Below are 25,553 nucleotides of genomic sequence, written 5' to 3'. Positions count from 1 at the left end.
AGCATTTTAAAAGAAGATGGCTATAATATAATGATCGGACCAATGGCAAAAATTCCTAAGGAATTTTTTTTTTCTTTTTAATTTATGAGAGACACAGAGAGGCAGAGGCATAGACAGAGGGTGAAGCAGGCTCCATGCAGGGAGCCCGATGTGGGACTCAATCCCATCCTGGCCCTGAGCTGAAGGCAGACCCCCAAGTGCTGAGCCACCCAGGCATCCTGATTCCTAAGAAAGTTTGGAGTGGCCAGAATTTTAAGGTCATCCTTCCAATTATACTGACGACCTCCTTATAGGATTGGCCCAGTGAACCTCCTCTCCTAGGCCTGGGCCCCAGTGTAGCCTCAGGAACACCCATCACTGTCCTGAAACTTAGCAAACTACACACTTTGGCAGTGCCTTCATTGACATGGAAGCAGTCAGCCCCTATCAGACCTTGCCCTCAGAAGATTTTGGGGAACCCTACACTATGAAGACAGTTTTCTTGCATGTTTTCTTCAGAGACCGCAGCTGTCCTTTCCACTGGTTTTAAATCTAGCATCCCAAGCAAAGTGAACCTAGGGAGGCAAACCCAGACAACCCCCTTTCCCAAGCCTCCCTACAGTGCTCTACCTGTCAGCTTCTACCACTGTCCTTAGCGCCCTACTACGTATAAGTTGGCTTGGTAACTCCTTGTTGTGGAGCAGGGATAGCATTGCCATATCCTCATCACAGGAACCCATGCAAGTGCTGTAAGGTCAAGAAGGTCTTAGCACAGCTAGCTGTGGGGCACTAGGGGTGGGGCTCTAAAGTCTGTAAATTAGAAGGATAGGGTGGACAGATCATCTATTCCCTAATCCTCCAAATAATCTTATCAGCAGTACTTTTTGATAACCTTGGCTCCAAAATGCAACCATAATATTCCACTGTAAAGCCCTAAACATTATAAAATGAAAATATGGTAAAATCTTTGTTCAAGGAGTTTTAAATAGACCCTAGATGTGACTTCCATACCTCATACTGCCTTCAAATCTGCTAGACCCTTGGAAAAATCTCATGTCTCTCTCTAAAATATTTCAATCTCACTTTTCCAATCCTGCGATCCTAAAGGTTGGTAATAGGACGATCTGATTTGCTCAATCATTAGGCTAAGAAAGGTATTCTAGCTGTAAGGCAGGAGAGCAGGAATCTCGAATTGAGGTAACCCAGGGACTAAGGCACATAGTCATTCTTGTCCACAGAAGATGGAGAAGGGAACAGAGGTTCAAGGACAGTGCCTAGCCTTAGGAACCGCGTCTGTTAAGACAAAGACTGGCATCCATCGGAAGCTCTAGCTTCCAAGCCAGAGACCATGCTGACAGGCACTCGCTTTTACCGGACAGTCTGAGATCGCACAGAGCGCGGCCCTGGGGAGGACGCACGAGCCCGGGACAAGGCCCAGCCGACCGGCGGGCCGCGCGCACCCGGGCCCCGCGGGCCGCCCCGCGCCGCTGCTTCGGGCCGAGAGGGGGCGCCCGCGCGCTCGGGCCGCTCGGGCCGCGCCTGCGCGCGGAGGGCAAGTCAGCGCCGGCGCAGTGCGGCGGCCGCCGGTGCCGGGCTCCGCTCTTCACGTCCCTCAGCGTTGGCTGCGGCAAGGAAACATGGTGCTGGATCTGGATTTGTTTCGGGTGGATAAAGGAGGCGACCCAGCCCTCATCCGAGAGACGCAGGAGAAGCGCTTCAAGGACCCGGGGCTCGTGGACCAGCTGGTGAGGGCGGACGGCGAGTGGCGACGCTGTAAGTACCGGGAAGCGCGGGGTAGCCCGGGCGCCAGTCCCCGCTGCCTCTCCCGACCGCTCCCAGCCCTCCCCGGCGGCCTCCCCCGCGCCCTCCCCGGCGGCGGTGACGCCCAGGCCCTCGCTGGGCCCTAGAGGGCGGCGTGCGGCCCGGCCGTCCCACCTCTTCACTCCTGGCGCGCCCGCGCGGGGCTGCGGTGTCGCGGAGGAGCGGGGCGCGTGCGCACCGGGGCCGTCCGGCCAGGGCCGCCCGAGTAGCCAGAAGAAGGGGGGGTGGGGGGGGCTCCTAACACTCCCCTCTGGGCCCCTTCCGTCCCTTCCTGTCTTCAGCGAGGCCCCCGAGCGGTCCGCCTCTAATCTGATAGGACCGAAGGCTCCAGCCTGACACCGACTCCCATCTGCCGCCTAATAGTTCGGTCCACCCACATTGCAAGTATTTGGGGACTTCGGAAGCCGCCCCTGGCTGAAACCGGGAGCTTTGGGGAAGGTCATCCCCATGACCTGCAGGCGTACCTTTACGAATGGATGGAGGCCTTTTCCGTAGGAGACTAGATACGGGGAGAGGAGTGCGGTGGGCGAGAACAACCTTGTAACCATGGATCCCGTTTAATTGTGATTTGTGCAAGTTTTCCTGAAAAGACGTTATCAGAGTTGGTCTAGAACCTGGGACTGATCCGGGCATCTTTCATGAAGCTAAATAAAACCACAGAACCGCCTGCGTTCAGCTTCTGCCTGAGTTGACCCGGGGTAGTCACTGACTGGCCGGAAGCTGTCAAGCACACGTGATTCATTTTTTTGTCTGATGCAATAGGTCTGTAAGCAACTGGGAGCCAGGTTTTATGACAGCACGCTGCAAAGGCCCTCCCTGTCCAAGAGTGCGGTGCAGTTTTATTAGGAAAATTGGTTTTCCTAAATTTATCAGAGTATTGAGTGGATAGAGGGTATTTGTTTAACTTCTGTTGTCTGCTGATTCTGTAGTCTCAATCATTCAGATGTGTTATTTGTTTGACCATGAGATCCCACCACCTAAATCTCAATCTGAATTTTTGAGTTGCAATGGAATTAAATTAAAGGAAGGAAAAAAAACCAGACTGGACACTTTTACTGAATTGGAAGTCAGATTTTGTGTACAGCTGTTAAATGACTTTGAATGTGTTAGTCTCTTGTGTATGATGTACACGTCCACAGGAAGTTTTGTTGCTTGCTTAATGAGTGGATTTGTGGTGAGAGGAGGAGTTCTTTGGGGACAGGTTTGTGTTTTATTCACCTGTATGTCCCAATAGCAAGGGTATACGTACACATACAGGGGGTGTATAAATAACATCCCAGTATCTACCTGGTGCTTGGTAAGGGCTTGACAAAGGTTTAGTGAATTCAAGAGTATCTTCTGTACTGAGGGCACTTTGGCCTTCTGTATGAAAAACAGATGTAGTTTCTTTTCAACACATTTGTTGATTTGATTCTTTTCTACCTAATGTCCCTTCCCAATATTCTCTTTGCAGCCAAAAGGAATTAATGATTTTTTTCCCAAGTCCTTGGCTGCCCCTGTTGGACATTGACAGATCTTATCTTATATCAAGGTTCTTCTGTCATTGGCTGCAACAAGGACGTGTAACGCAGAGCCGCATATGTTGGGCAGCCTGGGTGGCTCAGCGGTTTAGTGCCGCCTTCGGCCTAGGGTGTGATCCTGGAGACCCAGGATCGAGTCCCACGTCAGGCTCCCTGCATGGAGCCTGCTTCTCCCTCTGCCTGTGTTTCTGCCTCTCTCTGTCTCTATGTCTCTCATGAATAAATAAATAAAATCTTAAAAATAAAAAGAAAAAAAAAAACTCATATGTTCCCTGACAGGACAGAGCAGGCTTCACACGTATACCTGTTTGTCTACCTATAGACATGCAAGGTGCCACTAGGGCTCTGTGTGGAACACAGACGTCTCATATAACTTGGAGTCGTAGTATCACGTTGAAGTTTACCACAACTCTTCTAACTCCAAGGATTCAAACTGTGATTCTTCTTTTTAGTTCAGAGTAGTATAGTAAGGGCACATTTGGGCATATAATAAGCATTTGTCTCAACTATTTACAAAGCTGCTAGATTTCAGTGTATCTTGAAATCTGGTAGTTACAGGAATTCTATCTAGCCTGTGCTATTGTGAATGAAAATTTTCTTTACTGCCTTATTGCACACTCCTTAAGCCGGGTCCTCATTTCGAGCACTTTTTCACTGCCTTCAGTTTTACCAAGATCTCATCTAGCGCAAGGCCATATCCAGGACATGTGATTTTTTTTTTTTTTTTTTGGAATACAAATCTAATCATTTTACAGGTTTAAGTCTTGCAGTTGATATTCTTACCTTAAAGCAGTGCTGTCTGAGAGCCTCTGGGTGGCTCAGTTGGTTAAGTGTCTGACTTCTGACTTTAGGTCAAGTCATGATCCCAGTGTCCTGGGATCGAGTCCTGAGTTGGGCTCCCTGCTCAGTGGGGTGTCTGCTTGTCTGCTTCTCCCTCTCCCCCTCCCCTTCCTGGTGTGTGCTCTCTCTCTCAAATAAATAAAATCTTAAAAAAATAGAAAAGCAGTGCTGTCTAATAGAAATATAATGTGAGCCATACATGTAATTGTAAATTTCCTGGTAGGCAATTGAAAAGGGAAAAATTCATTTTAGTAAGATGTTATACTATCCCATTATATAAAAAATTATATGTCTAGTATGTGGTCAGTATAAAAATGTAGATACTTTACATTCTTTTTCTTTTTTACAAGTCTTTAAAATCTGATGTATACATGTACATTATATCTTAGTTTGGGTTTGCCATGTTTCAAATGCTCAATAGCCTCCTACCTAGTGGCTACCATATCAGACAGTGTAGCCCTAAAGCATAAAAATACAAATTAGTTAAGACAGTTTACAAAGCCCTGCATGTCTTCTTAGCCTCACCTTCTGTCACTCTCCCACATTTGTCCTCCACTCTTTGTTCTAGACTTGTTATGTTACATGTTTGCTCTTTCACATGTCCCTGATTGTTGCCTCTTCTTGGATATTCCTTATCAGGCTGCTGCCCCCATTCCCATCAGCCTGCTCGTCAAATTAACTCTGCTCCCATAGCACTACCTCATTTATTGAGTGTTCTCCACATATTATATATCTTGTTGTGACATTTATACTACTTTTTTTAAAGATTATTTATTTATTTATTTGACAGAGAGAGAGAGAGCACGAGCGAGAATACAAGCAGGGGGAGTGGCAGAGGGAAGAGAAGCAGTTCCCCCCCTGAGCAGGGAGCCTGATGTGGGATCATGACCTGAGCCGAAGGCAGATGCTTAACCAACTGAGCCACCAGGTGCCCCTATACTGCTTTTAGATACAACCTTTTTAAACTTATTTTTTATGGAGATGTACTTAGTAAAATGTGCAGATTTTCATGTGCAGCTTAATGGGTTTTATAAAGCTGTATATGTATCTCACCACCACCCAGGTCAAGATCAAAGAAGACATTTATAACACCCCAGCATGCTCTCTCATGCCCCTTCCAAAAATAACAGTGTTCTGCCATCTATCACCATAAATTAATTTTGCTTGGTGTTAAACTTAATGTAAATGGACTTATGTAGCATATGTTTTTGTATGTGGATTCTTTCCCTCAGAATTATGTCTATAAAATTATTCTATCTTCATGTGGCTTCGTGGCTGGTTCATTTTCATTGCTGTGTAGTACTCCATTATGTAAATATACCAATTATCCATTATGTAAATATACCAATCAATTCTATTGATGGACATTCAGATTGTTACCAATTTGAGGGTATTATGAATAAAGTGCTATGAATACTGCTTTGTGTGTCTTGGTATATGCAGGCACTCATTTCTGTTAGGTATATATGGGTGGAGTTGCTGGATCATAAAGTAGATAGATACATGTTTAGATTTAATAGGTATTACCAGATAGTTACCCAAAGTAGTTAATGGCAATCAACACTCTCACCAGCAAAATAAGAGTTCTAGTTTTTCTACAGGCTTATCCTAAATATTGGCAGTCTATTCAATTTTAGCCATTCTGGTGGATATGTAGTGGTATCTCTTTGTGGTTTTAATTTGCATTATCCTGGTGATTAAAGGTATTGAGCACCTGTTCATATCCCTGTTAGTATTTGGATAGCCTATTTTGAGAAGTGTCTGTTCAAGAATGTTGACCAGTTTTTATTTGATTACCTGTCTTTTTCTTATTTATTTGTAGGTATTCTTTATCCCTTCTGGATATAAGACCTTGTCAGATATTTATATTGCACATATTTTCTCCCAGTCTGTGACTTGCTTCTTACTCTTTCAGTCTTTTAATGAACAAAAATGATTAATTTTAGGGGTGCCTGGGTGGCTCAGTCGGTTAAGTACCTGACTCTCTTTTTTTTTTTTTTTAATTTATGATAATCACACACAGAGAGAGAGAGAGAGGCAGAGACACAGGGAGAGGGAGAAGCAGGCTCCATGCACCAGGAGCCCAACGTGGGACTCGATCCCGGGTCTCCAGGATTGCACCCTGGGCCAAAGGCAGGCGCTAAACCGCTGCACCACCCAGGGATCCCAAGTATCTGACTCTTGATTTCAGCTCAGGTCATGATCCCGGGGTCCTGGGATCAAGCCCCATGGTGGGCTCTGAGCTCAGTGGAGAGTCTGCTTGAGATTTCTCTCCTTCTCCCTCTGCCCCTCCTCCCACTCATGCTCTCTTTCTCTCTCTTTCTAAAATAAATAAATATTTTTTTAAAAAGAGTCTGACTTGGGATCCCTGGGTGGCTCAGCGGTTCAGCGTCTGCCTTTGGCCCAGGATGTGATCCTGGAGTCGCGGGATCGAGTCCCACGTCAGGCTCCTGGCATGGGCCTGCTTCTCCCTCCTGTGTCTCTGCCTCTCTCTCTCTCTCTCTATGTCTATCATAAATAAATCTTTTTTAAAAAAAAAAGAGTCTGAATCTTTTTAAAGAGTTAATTAATTAATTAGTTCTCTTTAATTATTTAAAGAGTTCATTAATTTTAATGAAGTCTAACTTATTGCTCTCTTCTTTGTAGTTTTTGCTGCCTATGTTTGTTTAGGAAATCTTTTCATTCTCAAGTTCCTGAAGAGATTTTCCAATATATTTTCTAGAAGTTTTATTACTTTGCCTATCACATTTAGGTGGATGATTCATTCCACATTGATTTTGGTATATGATGTGAGATAGGGATGAAGTTCATTTTTTTCCCATGTTGCTCCAATTGCTCATGATAAAATGTAGGAAGCTAGGAATGGAAGGGAACTACCTTAATCTCTTGATAATAGATATTTATCAAAAAATCTATAGCTAACATTCTTAATGATGAATATTGAATGCTTTCCCCCTGAGTTGGGAACAAGACAAGTATATCTGTTACCACCACTTCTGATTTACATTGTGCTGGAGGTTCTAGACAGTATGATATAAGGCAAAAAAAAGGAGGGGCTCCTGGCGGCTCAGTCAGTAGAGCATGTGACACTTAATCTCAGGGTTGTGAGTTCGAGCCCCATTTTGGGTGTGGAGCCTACTTAAAAAAAAAAAGATTGGAGTAGAGTGTGATGACAGATGGTAACTAGATTTACTGTGGTGATCATTTCGCCTTGTATACAAATATCAAATCATGTTGTACACCTGAAACTAATACAATGTTGTATATTAGTTATACCTTAGTAAAAAAAAAAATGATTGGTACAGAAGTAAAGCTGTCATTATTTGCAGATGACTTGATTGTTTATGCAGAACTGAACTACTTAAATTTAGCAAGGTCACTGTATACAATATACAGAATCAATGATATTTCTACATACAAATAACAAAAAGAATCTGATGACTAGAATACATTTAGTAAATGACATTCAAGGTGCCTACACTGAAAACTGTAAAACATTGCTGAAAGAAATTAAAGATAATGAAGGAATATGCTATATTCATTGATTGAAATAGCAGTTATATTATTTTTTAATTGTTTTCTTTTCAGCACCTAGCATGATGTTTTCTTTTTTATTCCCAGCCCTTAACACGAGACCTTGCAAATAGAAGGGACTAAATAAATTTTTTAAAAACTTGTAATTTCAAAATAGTTATAGATTCACAGGAAGTTGCAAAAATAGTACAAGGAGGTCCAGTGTACCCTTCACTCAGTTTCTCCCACCAGATGATGTCTAACACAACTGGTACAGTATCAAAGCCAAGAAATTGACATTGCTACAATTCACAGACCTTATTCAGATTTCACCAGTTTCACATGCACTCCTGTGTGTGTGTGTGTGTGTGTGTGTGTGTGTGTGTGTGTGTATAGTTCTATGCAACTTTATCCCATGTGTAGATTTGTGTAAGCACTGTCACATTCAAGACAGGACTGTTCCATCATCACAGAGATCCCGCTTACTGTCCCTTTGGAGTCCATTCTCTCTCCCTTCTCCTCTCCAGGCCCTGGTGACTATGCTTCTGTTCCCATCTCTCTAATCAGTGTAATGAGAAAGTAGATGATTTTGTACTAAGGTTTAGTTCAAGTTTGGCAAAACCTTGAAAAACAGCTGCCTAGGAGCTGTCTCATTTCTATCAATTACACCTGTCAAAAACTTGCTGTTTACCATGTTGGTGCTCAAGCTTGGATTCAAGAGGTTCTACTTTTGCTAATTAGACTTAGGTTAATGAACCAAAATACCAACATATTAGTTTGGGCCAGAATACCCATGTAGGCTGATTAGTGCGCCGTCTTCCCCCAAAGAAACTAAAGCATAAGAAACTTATTATTCTCCAGGATAGTGGGTGAGATTTCTGTCGAGCAAAGGGAGTAACATTAACCATTTCTGGCAGAGAGATGCAGCCACCAAGTTCATGGGACTAGAAACAGGCCTGCTCTCTCTCCAGGTTCCAGTGCTTACCACACAGTTTTGTTAATGGATTTTAAGATGATTGAGCAGGTTACAGTTACTTGAGTTTTTCCCAGGTTTCTCAGATGTGTTACTCAACTGTGGCATCATCCAGGTTATGATACTTCCCAAATTCAGTCCCAGAAGGTAATTTCCCTTGTCACCAAATGCTGGGGGAACCCCATTGTCACCAATATTTGCCAACTAAATTTGGGACTCTAAAGCTGTAAGATTTCACAACTTCATGAGATCCTTTAGCTCTGTCGAGCTGTGATGGGGGAACGGGTGGTGTTCTTAATTATGTGCGTATCTTTGATATATTCTTGGATTGTTTATTCTTTAGGCAGATTTCGGGCAGACAACTTGAACAAGCTGAAGAACCTATGCAGCAAGACAATTGGAGAGAAAATGAAGGTAAGAGAACTAGGTAACAGCCTTGAGAGCTTGAGCAGAGGTATTTCATCTTACTCTTAGTTAATACTCACATAGTTTCTGACCTAGTGTGTAACTAATTCTGTGAGACACTGAATTCTTCCCAAAGGGGAAGATCTTTAAAAAGAAAGGTAGTGGGCAAGGGAACTAAGAAGTACTTTCAGGGATCGGGGAGTCCATCTTCTGTCTTCGGATAAGTCTTAGTGCCTTGGGGTTGCTGTAACAGAATACCATAGACTGGGCGGCTTATAAACAAGAGCAGTTTATTTCTCACCGTTCAGAAGACTGAGAAGTCCGAAATCAAGGCGCTGACAGATTTCGTGTTAGTGAAGACCCACTTCCTGCCTGGTTCATAGACAGCTGCCTTCTCATTGTGTCCTTACGTGGTAGAAGGGAGCTCTCTGGAGTCTCTTATAAGGGCACTAATACCATTTATGAAGGCTCTATCCTCATGACTTCATCTCCTCTGAAAGACCCCACCTCCAATCGCCAGCACATTGGGGATTAGGTTTCAACATGTAAGTTTGGGGGGCACAGAGTCTGTATGTAGCCAGGTAAGATTCTTGCCACATTGCTCATTCGTTGCCTGTTTTGTTTTTATAATAAATATAAATTCCACCAGTAATCTTATTCAGTTATTCCTTTTTTTTTTCTTATCCAATTATTCCTTAAGCGTAATCTACAGTGCCAGAAAGGTTTTCTTAGGGCGGACTTGAGATTTCTGTCTCACTGTAGTCGTGCTCTTTAATGGAAAGAGCACATATAAGGAGTCCAAATCCTGGATTGTTGGCTGTGTGACTTTAGGCAAGTTAACCTCTGAGCTTCAGTTTTCTCATCTGTGAAATGACAATACTAACAGTCACCCATAGAACAGAATTGTGAGAACAAAAATTTTTAAATGTGGAGAACCTGGCACAATGCCTAGAACATTGTAGTTATTCTGCAATTGCAAGTAACAGCGGAGGGCAAGTAGTTTCTGGCCTTCATCCAAAAAATCCTTCCTGTGCTTAAAGAATATTAAGTTTTAGTTTGGCCTTGCTTTGGTATCCAGAATAGTTTATGCTTTTAATCTTTCTTCAAAAACATCCTCTTAGCCCCTTAGTCATTTTTTTAAAAAAACATATTAACTGCTCCCTCAAACGTGTCTCATTTTTAAGTTGTAAACCTCTAAACTAAACCACAAAATCATAAAATTTTGGAACCTGAACCAGTAAAGAGTATAATAGAAAGACTCCCTCCGGATTCTAGTACCTTACACTTCACAGATAGTCTGAATCCTTCTCTTTAACGGTATTTTGTTACACTTTCAGCTTGTGATTGGCTGTGGAAATTGATACCAACAATCATACAGTTTTCTTCCTTTGGGACTCAAGATGCTTAATATTTGCATGTCAAAGTCCCCATAATTATGTTAATTCCAGCATGCACTCCTGCCTGTATATTCTTTGGAGCACATATACAGATAGTGCCAGCCTAGCATTTTCCTAGCAAGAAGATGGGAGTGTTTTCATTTGCAATAGCGTTCTTAGATCCCTTCATTGTAGCTCCACAACCAGTGTTAACTTACTGTCTACTAAGTTACTCCCTTACTATGCATTAGAATGGTTTTAGGGGCATTTAGGGGCTCTCTCTTTCTGTGTCTGTCATAATAAATAAAATATTTAACTAGAATGGTTTTAGCAGTGCTTTCATTTGTATAGCACTTGAAAGTATTAAAAACTCTTCTGCTTGCATCTCATTTCGGTAGTTTTGTTTTGTTTTTTTAAAGATTTTATTTATTTATTTATTCATGAGAGACACAGAGAGAGAGAGAGAGAGAGAGGCAGAGACACAGGCAGAGGGAGAAGCAGACTCCATGCAGGGAGCCGACGTGGGACTCAATCCCAGGTCTCCAGGATCACACCCTGGGCTGAAGGAGTGCTAAACCACTGAGCCACCCAGGCTGCCCTATTTTAGTGGTTTTGATCTTTGCTGCAAACCTGGAATGTGGACAGTACATTTGTCAACCTTATTAAAAGGGCAAGAGAATAGGCTTAGGAAATTAAGGGTCTTGCCTAAAATCACATAAATTAGTTGTAGAGTCAGAACTTGAACTCAGGAACTTGAATTTGCTGCCCTGAGGGATTATCAGATAACAGAGGGGCCTCAGCTCTCTTGGTTACTAAATGGAAAATCTTGAGATGTAGGCCATTTATTTCAACCTCAGTTGTCTCTGCTTATTCTTAACAAGACTCATTCTGAGATTTTCAGACTTTTGCAATTTTTAAAGATGATTTTGCTTGAGTCACTGAAGGATGTAAGTTTGTTATGGTTAGCATCCTGACTTCTCACTTTAGTATATGAGATTGTATAATAAATCTAAAGAATTTCTATGCTTTACCCTCAGAAGATTTAGTTCTTTATAAGACTCAGCTTTGTGCAGTGGTATATGAGGTTGTATAAATGTAATTGCCTATTGTTAAATGTATGGAATTAAAAAAAAAAATCTTTAGGACATTGCACGTGATTTAGTCTAGCAAAGCAGACCCTGAACTTCCTCAACTTGTTTTTATGCAAGTTTTGCTGAGGTCTTACATATCTTGTTATTATAGCCTTTGATAATTTTCTTTAATTCCTTTTAATTTGGGAAGAATCTGACTCTTAAAATTATCTTCTTCACGGCTCTGGGCAAGGATTGGAAATGATTTGACAAAATATCATAAAGAAGGAGAAGAGAAACCAGAGAGGAGAAAATCTAGCCCTGGGTATGTTCTATGGTTTTGCCAAGTTGCATTGATTGCTCTAAACTTAGTTCCAGATTGTGACTTTTTTCCTCAAAATTTTTGTTTTCCTTAGCGTCCTAATATTCTATTATCCTATCCATTTTTTCCTGTTAGCCTCAGTGCTGGAATTGTTCTTAGTGTGTGGACAGGGTTTCATAAATTCACACCCAGGCACTTGCCCCAGAGCTGGACAGTAGTGTGAACCTTTTCACACATTCTTGGTGCCCATAACTACTCTATGTCCAGGGCAGTCATTCTTCTTACGTTCCTATTGATGTCAGCTTTCTGACCTTGCTGGATTAATTGATCTGTCCAGGATCAAAAAAGCTAGAAAGTGGCAGGATAAGGACTCGAAACTTTCTTGCTTCCAATTTACTAATTTTTTTCTCTCACGTGTTGTAGCCTTCAGATATATGGCAAGTTCTGTGGTTTGTTTATATATTAATCTGGGGTGTACTTATAAAACTATGTCAGAAATTTTCTTTTATTTAGTAGTATTGTTTTGTTTCCCCTTGCAGAAAAAAGAGCCAGTGGGAGATGAGTCCATTCCAGAAGATGCATTAAATCTCGATGACCTCACTGCAGACACTTTAGCTGTAAGTTATTATCCTTCCCTTTTCTAGGCTGGATTTCTGTTCTTTCATTGTAATTCTGTTCCTAGACAAGTGAGTGCTGACACTCAGCGCCACACAGCATTGTGGCATCCTTGAATGTGTGCAGTGAGGAAATGTCCCCCTCCGCCCTCGTTGGACTCCATACTTGAGTATTTATTAGATCGAGTAGCCGGGGACAGATGGAGTGGAAAAGTCAAAAGTAGGAAGAAAAGAAAAAAGGGGGATCCCTGGGTGGTGCAGCGGTTTGGCGCCTGCCTTTGGCCCAGGGCGCGATCCTGGAGACAGGGTATCGAATCCCACGTCGGGTTCCCGGTGCATGGAGCCTGCTTCTCCCTCTGCCTGTGTCTCTGCCTCTCTCTCTCTCACTGTGTGCCTATCATAATAAATAAAATAAAATTTAAAAAAAAAAAAAAAAAAAGAAAAAAGGAGCCAAGCTATGTTTGATTTATAGAAATCTGTTTTCACAAAGTCAAGGAATTTTTCAATTTACTATAATTCAGTATTCACAACAGTGAACCTATAAAAAATAATTTTCAAGTTTTTTAGTCACCAAACCCATTCTTAAAACCTGTAACACAAAAGCACAGTGAGAGCATAAATACACAAAAACAAAGTTGCTGTGCCTGAAGGGCTGAGTTGGGGGTGCTGTTGCTCTCCAGCCCCACTTGCTAAGGGCTCTCCTGTCCCCAGGAAATCATAGTTTGAAACACTTGCAGGAAGGAAGCCAAGAGCAGCCCCAGTGGTACAGCGGTTTAGCGCCGCCTGCAGCCCAGGGCGTGATCCTGGAGACCCGGGATCGAGTCCCACATCAGGCTCTCTGTATGGTGCCTGCTTCTCCCTCTGCCTGTGTCTCTGCCTCCCTCTCTCTCTCTCTCTGTCTCTGTGAATAAATAAAATCTTTAAAAAAAAAAAAAGGGGGGGGGGATCCCTGGGTGGCGCAGCGGTTTAGCGCCTGCCTTTGGCCCAGGGCACGATCCTGGAGACCCGGGATCGAATCCCACGTCAGGCTCCCGGTGCATGGAGCCTGCTTCTCCCTCTGCCTGTGTCTCTGCCTCTCTCTCTCTCTCTCTCTCTCTCTCTCTCTCTCTGTGACTATCATAAATAAATAAAAATTAAAAAAAAAAAAGAATGAAACTGGATGAAACTTTAAAAAACAAAAAAGGAAGGAATCCAAAATAGCTTAAGACAGGGTCTCTTAATCCTAATAAATTTATAATCTTCCTAGGGAACAATTAAATGTAGTACATAAGAGTGCTAAATTGGTTTAATCAGGAAATCAAAAAGTACAAGTTAAGGGAAAGAACTCTTAAGAGAGCTACAGGGTTAAAACCCCTGAGATATGTAGGAATGAAAAGAATGGCCAGAATTGCCTTAGGTACCCCAAAAGAAAATGCCAATGCATTTGTAAGGGCAAAACTGTGTACTGGTGTATGTGTGTGTGAAATCTCAGTTCTTTGAAAGCCTTCATTGCTGATTTGAAAAATGCTATCACAAGGGTTGTCATTAGAGCACAACAAGGTTAGGACAACAGAATCTTATTCCTACTCTGTCCTCGGCCTGCTGTTGCTTGAGTCCTGGCCTGTTCATCTACAGAACCTGAAAGTCTCACAAATCAAAAAAGTCCGACTCCTCATCGATGAAGCCATCCTAAAATGTGATGCTGAGCGGATAAAGCTGGAAGCAGAGCGGTTTGAGAACCTCCGAGAGATCGGGAACCTTCTGCATCCCTCAGTGCCCATCAGCAATGATGAGGTAGGTGTGGAGTGCCACAGCAGGCTGCTGCCTAGCCGGTGCTCCTCTCTGTTGCGGAGGGGGCAGGGTGGGAGGAGGACAGGGAAATGCTGGCACTCTGTATAATAGGCCTTGTGTCAGAAGCAGGCTCTTTGTATATTCGCTCTGCCCACCAATTGAGAATTGAAAGTCAGATTGTTGCCTGATTGGGAAGTAGCAGGGACTGCAGGTAGGAGGAGACTCCTGGCACAGAAATCTCGTCTAAATCCGGCTGCTGTCCTCCACTGCGTGTTGCCCGTGGTAGCAGTGAGTCCTGTGGGAGGGATCTGCTAAACCAACCTCACCCCTCACCCACACCCTGCTGAGAAGCTGCAGGTTGAAGGGAAATCTGCATGATAAAAGTTTCCTGCTGAGTGGGAGCTTCCCCGGCACAAAGCTGCTCTGAGCCCTGCCTTTGTTCCCTGACACCCCAGCCATGGCTGGGCCCATCTGTGCCTCTTTCATTCATTCCCTGGTGAACGAGCATTAAACTTATTGCAAGCTAGGGTGGGAGACTCGGGAGGTCAGGGCCCTGAGCCCGCCCTCATACAGCCCCAGGACCAATGAGAGCCTGGAAAAAAAAAATCTACATTCTCTTCTGTACCCCAGGCAATGCTGATGGGGGTGGGGGTCGTCCTGTTGCAAGATTTTCAGGGAGTCATTTAAAAGGGTAAAAAAAAAAAAGTGAGAATACAACAGATCTCTTAGAAATTCATGATTTCAGTTCCATGGCTAGAATCGCTACTAAGAATTTGTTAATTATTATTTCTCTTTTGAGCACAAATGCTCTAGCAAATGCCCTTCCTTAGTCTGTATACGCAATGACCAAAACCTGGTGTTTGAGTTAACCAGTAGTTCTGCAAAGCTCTAGGTTGTTCTTGGAATGGGGTTTGGAAAACTGAGGTTGTGGAATTCAGGGATCATGCATCTTTCTCTCCTGGTCTTGTTTCCTTAGGATGCCGACAACAAAGTAGAGAGAATCTGGGGTGATTGTACAGTCAGGAAGAAGTACTCTCATGTGGACCTGGTGGTGATGGTAGATGGCTTTGAAGGTGAAAAAGGGGCCGTGGTGGCTGGAAGTCGAGGTTACTTCCTGAAGGTAAGAGTCAGGAACCTGTGGCGATGGGATTATAAAGAAAGAACTAAAAAAAATATCTGTGGAAAACATAACCTATTTAAAAAGGCCTACAAATCCGCCACTTGTTTTCGGCCTTTCTACTGCAAACATACTGGCAGTTAGGTGCACTTCTCTTAGCCAGGATAGTGCTGCTCAGGATTCCCTAGAACAAGAGCCACTACATGACCCTCCATAATGAATATATGTTGTCCTGACTGAATCAGAACAGTCTGCCTTAGTGTAATTGGACAGTCAGACAAGTAACAAAGAATCAGGACCCACTGTGATGAGTGCTGTGGTGTGAGAGCTGTGAGCACAGGTAGGCAGAGGCAGCAAACCCAGATCAGTTGGGACAAGGGGCAAATGAATTCAGAGGAGACTTCCAGAAAGGCATGGGAAAATAATTTTGGAGATACTGTACATATATACGTATACATAAGTATGCTCTAACATAGACACAAACCCAGTGTTTTAAGAACTAGTGCAAGAAAGCTCTCCCACGCAGCCTGGGCACATAATCCTTTTTTCTTCACTTTGCTTTTCCTTACAGTGTGCCTGGATGATGCGCTGGACATTAGTATTAAGAAAGACTCTCTTGAGTCAGGTGTTGGGGTTCACAGTCTTTGCTGGCCTCCTGCATATCCCCAGTTGCCTCTGAGTGTAAATTCTAGCAGATGAACACGATGGCAACAGAACCCAATCACAGTGCTTGTCTCTGCTCCTTTAGGGTGTCCTGGTGTTCCTAGAACAGGCGCTCATCCAGTACGCCCTTCGCACCTTGGGGAGTCGGGGCTACACTCCTATTTATACCCCCTTTTTCATGAGGAAGGAGGTCATGCAGGAAGTGGCACAGCTCAGCCAGTTTGACGAAGAACTTTATAAGGTGAGTAGCCTGGGGCAACACAGCAGACTGACTTAAGTTATGAAGTTTAACTTAAAGGACACAGAGCAGTGCTGCCCAGTAGAACTTCCTGCCGTGATGGAAATACTCTGTATCATGGCTGCCAAGCACTTAAAATATAGCTAGTACAACTGAGGAAGTAAAATTTTTATTTTTATTAATTCTGACTCAAATAGCCACATAAGGCTAGTGGCTACCATACTGGACAATGTAGACATAGAGCCTGTTTTGACTTTCCCAGATAATCTACATGACTTACCTAAATTGAGCATACTTTAACACCAGGGGCTTTGAAAAGAAGCATACGTTTTGAGTGCTTGGATGGAAGACTATTATAGAAGTGGCTGATCTTCCCCTATCCTCCTCCTCCTATCCCCAAACTGGAAGCTTCTAGACAGCGAGACATATTTTCCTTGGGATGGATGTGGCTTCCAGTTTGTGGCTCTTTCTCAGCCACAGACCATCTTAGGGAGAGCCAGAGGATTCACGTTGAGAGTCAGGTCATTCTGACGAGCTGGTTCCAACACCAGCTGTGGCGCCCCCAGTCTATACCTAGCACTCAGAATTTCTAGTGTCTCTGCTAATGGCTGCCCCTCAATAGCATAGTCCACTCTTCACTTGTCTCTCTCCTTCAAGACCATTCTGTCAGAAGGGAGTGACTTGGCTCTTATTGGCAGGAGTTAGACAATGCTCTTGGGCTCACCTGACTCACCTTTAATAGAACTTCTTCCCAAGGAGTCCTATTGATGAGTTCTAGTTATGTTTTCATTTAAGATGCAGTGGGAAGCAAAATGCTCTGTAAACCCTGAGCATTAGTCTAACCTTGGTATTCTCCCTCTCTTCTTCCCTTTCTTTCTATAAGATTTCATTCATTCATTCATTCATTTATAGCAAGCAAGAAAGCATGATGGGAGGGCCAGCAGGGGAGAGAGAATTTCAAGCAGACTCTGTATTGAGCATGGAGCCCAATGCAGGGTTGGATCCCATGACCCTGAGATCATGATCAGAGCCAAAATCAAGAGTCAGACACTTAACTGACTGAGCCACCCAAGAGTCTTTTCCTTTTCTTTTAGTGAAGAAGGGAATGTGTTCATGTATCGGCCAAAATCTGCCTTCTTTTCTTGTTTTCCTCATTTCAACCCCAAGACTGGATAATCACTTACAGAGCTTTAGAAAGATGCCCTGCAGGGAACATCAGAGAGAAACTTACATGGAGGATTATGAGAGAGACACTAGGTAGTAGGTACCTCCTATGTTTCCTGCATTTTCCATCTCTTCTCCAGATACTTCTTGGATCCATATATGGGAAGAATCACAGGTCCCCATAGTGAGAGTTTGGGCTGGCACTTCTTGCCTAATAATCTCAGCTTGTGACTTCTCTGGAGCAGTGCTGTCCAGTAGAACTCTCTACTACATTCCCAGTAATGGGAATGTTCTGTATATACTGTCTAGTTGACAGCACCAGCCATATGTGGCTGTTAAGCACTTGAAATGTGGCTAGTGGCTAAATTCCCCCAGTCAAGTAGCAACATAGTCTTCTAGGTCCCCAAATGCTGACCCAGAGGAAGTTTCCTCCCTTCTTTTTTTTTTTTTTTATTATTGTATTTATTTATTCATGAGAGACACAGAGAAAGGCAGATAGGGAGGAGGAGAAGAGGCAGAGGGAGAGGCAGGCTCCATGCAGGGAACCCAACTGGGGCTCGATCCCAGGACTCTGGGATCACGCCCTGAGCTGAAGGCAGACACTCAAGCACTGAGCCACCCAGGTGCCCCTCTACCCTCCTTTTTTAAAAATTAAAATAATACCACATGACAAAATTTGGAAATGATGGGGGGAAATCATCTTCTTTTCCATTATCTCATAGTTGTCATTTTTAATATCCCTTTGGGGGCTTTTTTCATATATATATCATTTTCTCATATTTCCCTCACAATGTGTATAAATTGCCTCAGCATTATATCAGAAGCATTTTTCAGTGTTACCTCACAGTCTTCATAACCAACATTTTTTAAATGGCCTTGGCTCACAGTCTTCATAACCAACATTTTTTAAATGGCCTTGGCTCAGATCCTGGCCTCTGACCAACAAATTGCTTACAGCTAAACGTTTTGTGCCCGGCATCTCTCTTTAATGGCAGATTTCAAAGAGTAAGCGGGGGCAGAAGAGCAGTTACTAGAAGCTACCGCTTCGCAGTGCAGTGTAAGGTCACGTCATTGGGCTGGGCATTTGATTCCTCCAGACTCAGGTAAAACAGGTGTACTCGTTTCAACCACAGAGCCAGGGAAGGGGCGTCAGCAGGGAGGGCTCAGGTGCTTCAAGGTGCCCCTCTCTCCTTGACGTCCGTGGCCTGGAGAACCTTCACAGGATGTTCAATCAGTAGTGAGTTTTGAGTCCTCAGGTATGCGTGCTGGGCCCAGTGGGGCAGTGATCACCTGGGCCCCTTCTGTTGTGAGCAGACACCCAGGCCTGGTCTAGAAGTGTTTGTTAGCTGGCCCCCGCCAGGGGAAGCACAGTTCTCTGCCTCACCTCGGGTGACCTCTTAGAAAGCTCTGGTTCTAAACCTTAACTCTGAAGAGTCCATTTAAATTTGGTATCTTTTTTTTTTTTTTTAAATAAAAAAACCTAGCTAAAACATAAAAAAAAAAAAAAAATGGATGTAGGATAGTCGACTCTTCCCTTGTTGAAATATTTAGGGGACTTCGTTTTTTGCCATCAGTAAGTAATGTTACAGTGAATTTTGTCCTGTTTATACCTTTTTTTCTTCTGTGTTACTTTCTTTAGCTGAACACCAAAGTGATTCTTCAAGGAGTGTAACCCTAGACTAACTCATAAGCACCAAGAAAGCAGAGACTATCTTCTTTTGCCCAGCATTGGCAAACTTGGCATTTAATAAATGCCTAACAAACATTTGTTGAGTGGATTAATTTTTTTTAAAGGTTTTATTTATTTATTCATGAGAGACACAGAGAGAGAGAGAAAGAGAGGGGCAGAGACATAGGCAGAGGGAGAAGCAGGCTCCCCATAGGAAGCCCAATATGGGACTCAATCCCAGGACTCTGGGATCACGCCCTGAGCCCAAGGCAGACACTCAACCACTGAGCCACTCAGGCATCCCGAATGGATTCATTTATACTGCTACCAGCTCAGGTTTAATTGCACTGCCATCATTGGCCACTGTACATTATTTATAAATGCTTCATTTATTAGATAAGTAAAAAAACTATTATTATGAGTATTTTATCTCCTATTAATTTGCATTTCTCTAATCCCTAGTAGGGATCCCATTTTTGGAGTGACTCGTTCCCTCTGTCTTTTTAGCATCCCCTGCTCGCTTCTAGGCAGAGATTAAAGGAAATTCTTCCCATCTCATCACTGGAATCTTCCCTGAGGTTTCTTGCTCTGGCTGAGGTCCTCATCCCTCACTCTTAACTAGTAGAGGTCCCTCCTCCTACAGGTGATTGGCAAAGGCAGTGAAAAGTCTGATGACAATTCTTATGACGAGAAATACTTGATTGCCACCTCAGAGCAGCCCATTGCTGCTCTACACCGGGACGAGTGGCTCCGGCCGGAGGATTTGCCAATCAAGTATGCCGGTCTGTCCACTTGCTTTCGCCAGGAGGTGGGCTCCCATGGCCGAGACACCCGCGGCATCTTTCGAGTCCATCAGTTTGAGAAGGTGAGTGGTCAGGTCGGGGTGGGGAGTAGGACCCTTCTCAGTCTCTCCTAGGTGGTTAGAGGAGAGGCAGGCTCTGTGTTGCTCAGACCCACTCTGGTTTCTGTCTTCCCTCTCGCCGCCTACCTCTGTTTCTACCTGAGAAGCACATGCTAGAATGGCTGTGAGCACAACTCTGGAATCAGGCTGCCTGAGTCCCAGTGGCAGTTCTGCCGCTTAGCTGTGTGACCTTGAACAAGTTACTTAACCTCTCCGCACTCAGTTTCCTCCTGTACAAAAAGAGGAGGATGATAGCTCCCGCCTCATTAGGCCCACTGTGAGGATTCAGCTAGTTGGTGGGATAAAGTACTTAGAATAGGACCTGGCATGTATGTGGTAGGAACTCCGTGGAGCTTTGTTCTTGCAGCCGTGTCCAGCACCAATCTCGGGGGGGTGGGGGGGGGCAGCCTTGCCTGACTCCCAGTGGTGTAGGAATAGGTCTTCACTGCAAGGCTATCTCCCATTTCAGCCCTTTAGTTTATTCGCCCCATCCCATTGTCACGGTCTCCTTGGGTCCCTCTCTGCAGATTGAACAGTTTGTCTACTCATCACCACATGACAACAAGTCATGGGAGATGTTCGAAGAGATGATTACTACCGCAGAAGACTTCTACCAGTCTTTGGGGATCCCTTACCACATTGTGAATATTGTCTCAGGTATCCACTCCCTTTCCCTTGTCCCACGAACACTACCCTCACCAGGTGAGCTGCCACACAAAGAAATAGCTTGCAAATCCAATTAATTGTTCACATTAATTAAAATATCACACTCTTGCCACTTGGGAGTATTTGGTGATAAGAATATCTGGGCATGATTTCATTCCTGGGGATAGGATGAGAATTAAAGAATTCCTCAGGTTTGCTAAAGGTCAGTCTTCTGAAATACCATCCCTCCTTCATGAATTCTAGGGGTTTTTCCTTACAGGTTCTTTGAATCACGCTGCCAGTAAGAAGCTTGACCTGGAGGCCTGGTTTCCCGGCTCAGGAGCCTTCCGTGAGTTAGTGTCCTGTTCTAACTGCACAGACTATCAGGCTCGCCGGCTCCGAATCCGATATGGGCAAACCAAGAAGATGATGGACAAGGTAGGTGACCCCTCGGGAGATGGGAAATAGGGCCTCATGTAGAACAGGTCCATCTTATTTCTCAGTCCTTAGAGAACATTATGTCCCAGCATCATGGGAAAATCTGAACTTCTCAGTCCAGACCAAAAAAGGAATCTGAAAATGACTTCTACTGCATCAGGACTGAGTCCTTTTAGTTAGAAACCTGAATCTAGCTCTATTCTACAAGGTAATTCTAGCTCTTCTCTTTGAGGCTTTGTTTTCTCTGACTCCAGATAAAGAATAATCCCCATTTTCTACAGAAGACAAGTTGAAGGCCCTATCTTCTCTCTCACCCAAGAAGGTCTGGGTTTGTAAGTTTATCTCTTCAAACCCAGTTTTCAGGCCCTAATCTATTCCCAGTCAGGGACTTGAAAGGGGTTAAAAGGAGAGGCCACCATGGAAGTTTTCTCCTGCCCTCAAAGGGCCCAACTCTCCTCCGTTTGCTAGGACTTATTACTAGTTTCTCATGGAGGTATAAGGAATCTTCCTGGAATTGTATAATAGGCAATAAATACTAAACAGAATGTCAGTCTAGAGAAAGATCAATAATGCTTTGGATTTGGATAGTTACAGTTGGGGGAGTCTGGCTGAGTGGTTGGTTCCTGGTCATGAGTGAGACCAGATTGAGTTCCATGCTCCTCCTGGGGACCCTGTCTTTGCAGGTGGAGTTTGTCCATATGCTCAATGCTACAATGTGCGCCACCACTCGCACCATCTGCGCCATCCTGGAGAACTACCAGACAGAGAAGGGCATCGTCGTGCCTGAGAAATTAAAGGAGTTCATGCCACCAGGTAAAATTCCCTGTCCAGCCCATCTTCCTCTTCTTCTGTCTTCATAATCCTCTAAATATCGAGCCCCCTTTCAGAATATATAAACTTTTTTTGTTCAGAAACAGTCCCCAGGGACGCTTGGGTGGCTCAGTGGTTGAGCGTCTGCCTTTGGCTCAAGGCGTAATCCCAGGACTCTGGGATTGAGTCCCACATCGGGCTTCCTGCATGAAGCCTGATTCTCCCTCTGCCTATGTCTCTGTCTCTCTCTCTTGCGCGCGCTCTCTCTCTCTCTCTGTCTCTCTGTCTCTCATGAATAAATAAATAAAATCTTAAAAAAAAAAGAAAAGAAACAGTCCCCAAAACTTTGCCTGTCTTCTGCTGCTGGCCATTACAGGGGCAAAGTTGAGAAAGTAGCTACTAGAGGTATGACATCCTGTTTCAGTGCAGCTAAGATTCAGACTGTGGAAGAAAAGAATTAATGAAACCAGTTCCCATCATGGATGCCCTTTTGTTCATAGGGATCATCGTCTCATGGAACTCTCCCCAGAAGTCTTTGGGCTTTGACTCCTGAGAAACGATAGATTATTTAGTTGGCTCTCTCCCTCCAGGTCTCCAAGAACTGATTCCCTTTGTAAAGCCTGCACCCATTGACCAGGAGCCATCAAAGAAGCAGAAGAAGCAGCATGAGGGCAGCAAAAAGAAAGGGGCATCAAGAGACGTCCCCCTAGAAAGCCGGCTGCAGAACATGGAGGTCACTGATTCCTGAACATTCCTTCCTCCCAGTTTGTCAGGCTTTCATTTCTGTCCACTCGGATCTCAGAGCCTGCCCACGGGCAGGGAAGCCAAGCACCCACTCATCACCCACCCCATCTGACTGCATTGCTAAAAGGGGAACAGTCTGCCATGTACAACGTGATGTTCCTGTCTCCTTGCATGGGCATAGGATCCATTCTCTGATGACTGATGAAACCATGTAATAAAGCATCTCTAAGGAAGGCTAGGACTCTTCCACGGTCTTCTGCCCAGGGCTCAAACCCTGTCTCTGACAGTTCTCCCTGGAACCACATTCACTTCTGCTTTTCCTTCTAAAGAAGGCTATTCCATTTAGCAAGTCAGACAGCCTTTGAGAAGGTAGGTGAAGGCAGGGGTAGATTTAGGAAAAGCTTAAGAGAATGAAAACTTTGAGTCTTAGACACACAGGCTTGCAGGAGAAGGACCAGACCCTCCTCTGGAAAATCGCCACTGCATAAAAGCAGTTAGGTAGTCCAAGCTTAGAGGCCAGAGCTGACATAAAAAGCCTCCTACCTAATGCTTCCATTCCCTAGGAAAGGCTCTGTGGGAAGGGGAGGAAGCTGTGGGACCCCAGATTCAGGAGCACAGGTTGGGGCCTTATTAACAGCTGCTTCTCTTGCCCAGTCATCCCCAAGTGGGAGACCAAGGCAGCGGGGCAAAGGGGAGGGAGGAAGAATATTTTCTCCCTTCTCTGGCACTGCCCCTGTTGCCCTAATGGCCAGTTCACCCTTTCCCTGGGGAGGCTGATGGTTAGGCTCTGTGTTTACTTGCTGCCTTTCATCTGCAATCTACAAACACTTTCCTTTAATAACACCTTATGTTAGTATTGTGCTTCTCTTCTAGGAGCCAAAAATACTTCCTATAGCTGATCTCTTTTATCTTTGTGACAGTCCCAGACGAGAGGGTGGTGACATGATTATACCTCTTCCGTCATGCAGAAGACAGGCTACAAGGCAGGTGAGGGAGATGAGACACCATGGCCAGGTGGGAGCCAGGAGTCTCCTCTGCAGTGCTTAGTGCTTGTTTCTTTGGAAGATGAGGACAGGGCTCCAAACTAGCCTGTCACTTAGGAGCTTTATTTCATCTCTGTTTCCTTAGTCCTTAAGCAGCAACTTCCCCAGGCCCGTCAGAACTTGGCACCCAGGAAAGTGGCTGTGTGTTTGGTCTTCAGTGGGGACTTGGGGCTGATCCTGTTAATCTTGCTACTGGAAGCCCTGTCAAACCTGGGCCACCTGAAAGGATGACCACAGGTAGGCTCAACTATACTGCCTCTACTGTAACCTGTTGCCCTCAGCTCTGGGATGACAAAGCCAGGGTAAGAAGACAAAAGAAGCTGTTCCCACCTACTCAGAAGGACCAGAGATGCACATTCCTATAGCCTCAACTATTTGGTGTGAAGAAAGGCAGTTTATACCGTGTCAGGAGGATGGTTTGGGTCACCACCACACCCTTCTTCCAGTTTGGAAAGGCCATTGGGCTTCAGGGTTAGAAACTTTCAAGTGGCTCTAAATACCCCCAACTTGCCATAGAGGTCCCTCTGGCTGCCACCTCTGCTCCCTGCTGCTCCCTGCTGCTCCCCTCTTCTGCTCTTGGTGCCTGTGACCTTCCTTCCACCAGGAGGCACTGCTTTTTTCTGTGACCCTCAAAGTACCATAGGAGGGCAGAAGCTGGGGCTCTGAGCCTGTAGGAGCCTGACCTGGCTCCTGGTTCCCCCAGCACCACCCCCCCCACACACACACACTGGCTGAAATAACCTTCTCACCTGACCAGTTTTCTAAGTCTTTGGCCCCTGGAACCTAGACTTCCCTACAGCTTGCTTGCTTATTTGTTTATTTAAGATATTATTTATTTATTCATAAGAGGCACACAGAGAGAGGCAGAGACACAGGCAGAGGGAGAAGCAGGCTCCATGCAGGGAGCCTGATGTGGGGCTCAATCCCGGGACTCCAGGATCACACCCTGAGCCGAAGGCAGGTGCCAAACCGCTGAGCCATCCAGGGGTCCCCTCCTATAGTTTCATGTAGAGAGAGCCTCCTGCTCTGTGCTGCTGGCAGCCCCGCTCCCGTGCCAACCCTCTTACCTGCCCTGTCTGCACACTCATTGTGTGCAGGCCTGCGAGCCTGCATAGTGAAAAGGAATGACTGCACTAGGCCTGGAAAGCTGGTGTGTGGCCCAGCTGGTCTGTTAGCAGAAGGTCTGTACCCCTTTCTTACTGATGGAGCCAGAGGAGGAAAAAAATCATGAAGGAAAGGATAACCCTGTGTCCAAGGTCCTTCCCTACAGCTCACACTAAAGCATGGCAGTGGGCAGGTGTGATTAGAAGTAGAGCTTACAGAAAGAATGGGACAGTCCCTGCTCTCAACTCCTAGTCATTGGGAAAGGCATGGCTTGCCTTCCTCCAGAGTGAGCTAAAAACCAGACTCCTTTCCTCACTGGAGCAGTGGGAGGGGGCTGATGCAAGCCTTGTTTAGGATGGGAAGGCCGGCCTAGACACTGAGCACTTGGGAACAGTCCCAGATAACCTTGACTCCACCCTGGCAGTTGCCTCCACAACCCACAGCTGATGCCCTCATCCCTGGCACCCTGACCTGCCCCATCTCCAACCTCAGCTATCCAGGTTACTAGCTCAGTTAGCAAACAACCCCACAGGCCTGGTGGAGTGAGTCAGAGCCCTGGGTCCCTCACCAACCTTTAGTTCCCACACCCAGGAATTCGGGGCCCAGGAGCAGGTCTGGGTGCTTCAGGCAAGAGAGGAGGCACCTGGCCTCTCCCTCCACCTAGAGATAGAGGCAACTAGAAGCCAGTCATTCAGAAAGAAATTCTAAAGAGCCAGGCAACTGTGTGTGGACCCAGTGTGAGACAAGGGGCCTGCCTGAGAGCGAAGACAGCCCAGAGGTTCAGTTCAACAGCCACGGGGGAGCCAGGTGCTGC

General features: G+C 44.9%; 1 protein-coding gene across 2 annotated transcripts; it reads left to right on the top strand.

Annotated features, from left to right (window-relative positions):
* The first annotated feature begins 1,490 nt into the window (after positions 1 to 1,490).
* On the top strand, positions 1,491 to 22,825 carry SARS1 (seryl-tRNA synthetase 1). Of its 2 annotated transcripts, XM_072754440.1 has the most exons (12): positions 1,515 to 1,752; positions 4,951 to 5,088; positions 8,990 to 9,060; positions 12,359 to 12,436; positions 14,048 to 14,206; positions 15,180 to 15,323; positions 16,069 to 16,224; positions 19,698 to 19,919; positions 20,483 to 20,612; positions 20,881 to 21,038; positions 21,722 to 21,851; positions 22,439 to 22,825. In XM_072754440.1, exons 3-12 carry the CDS (start codon positions 9,055 to 9,057, stop codon positions 22,594 to 22,596), a joined length of 1,341 nt encoding a protein of 446 aa, XP_072610541.1. In that variant the 5' UTR covers positions 1,515 to 1,752; positions 4,951 to 5,088; positions 8,990 to 9,054; the 3' UTR covers positions 22,597 to 22,825. The 2 variants fall into 2 exon arrangements, with proteins under 2 accessions (XP_025852143.1, XP_072610541.1); XM_025996358.2 differs by lacking the exon at positions 4,951 to 5,088 and having other exon boundaries at positions 1,491 to 1,752.
* The last annotated feature ends 2,728 nt before the right edge of the window (positions 22,826 to 25,553 follow it).

Source organism: Vulpes vulpes, chromosome 3 (assembly GCF_048418805.1).
Source record: "Vulpes vulpes isolate BD-2025 chromosome 3, VulVul3, whole genome shotgun sequence".
In the NCBI taxonomy this organism is placed as follows: domain Eukaryota; kingdom Metazoa; phylum Chordata; class Mammalia; order Carnivora; family Canidae; genus Vulpes; species Vulpes vulpes.
The sequence above is the reverse complement of the archived record's forward strand: the minus strand, read 5'-3'. Positions and strand labels throughout refer to the sequence as shown.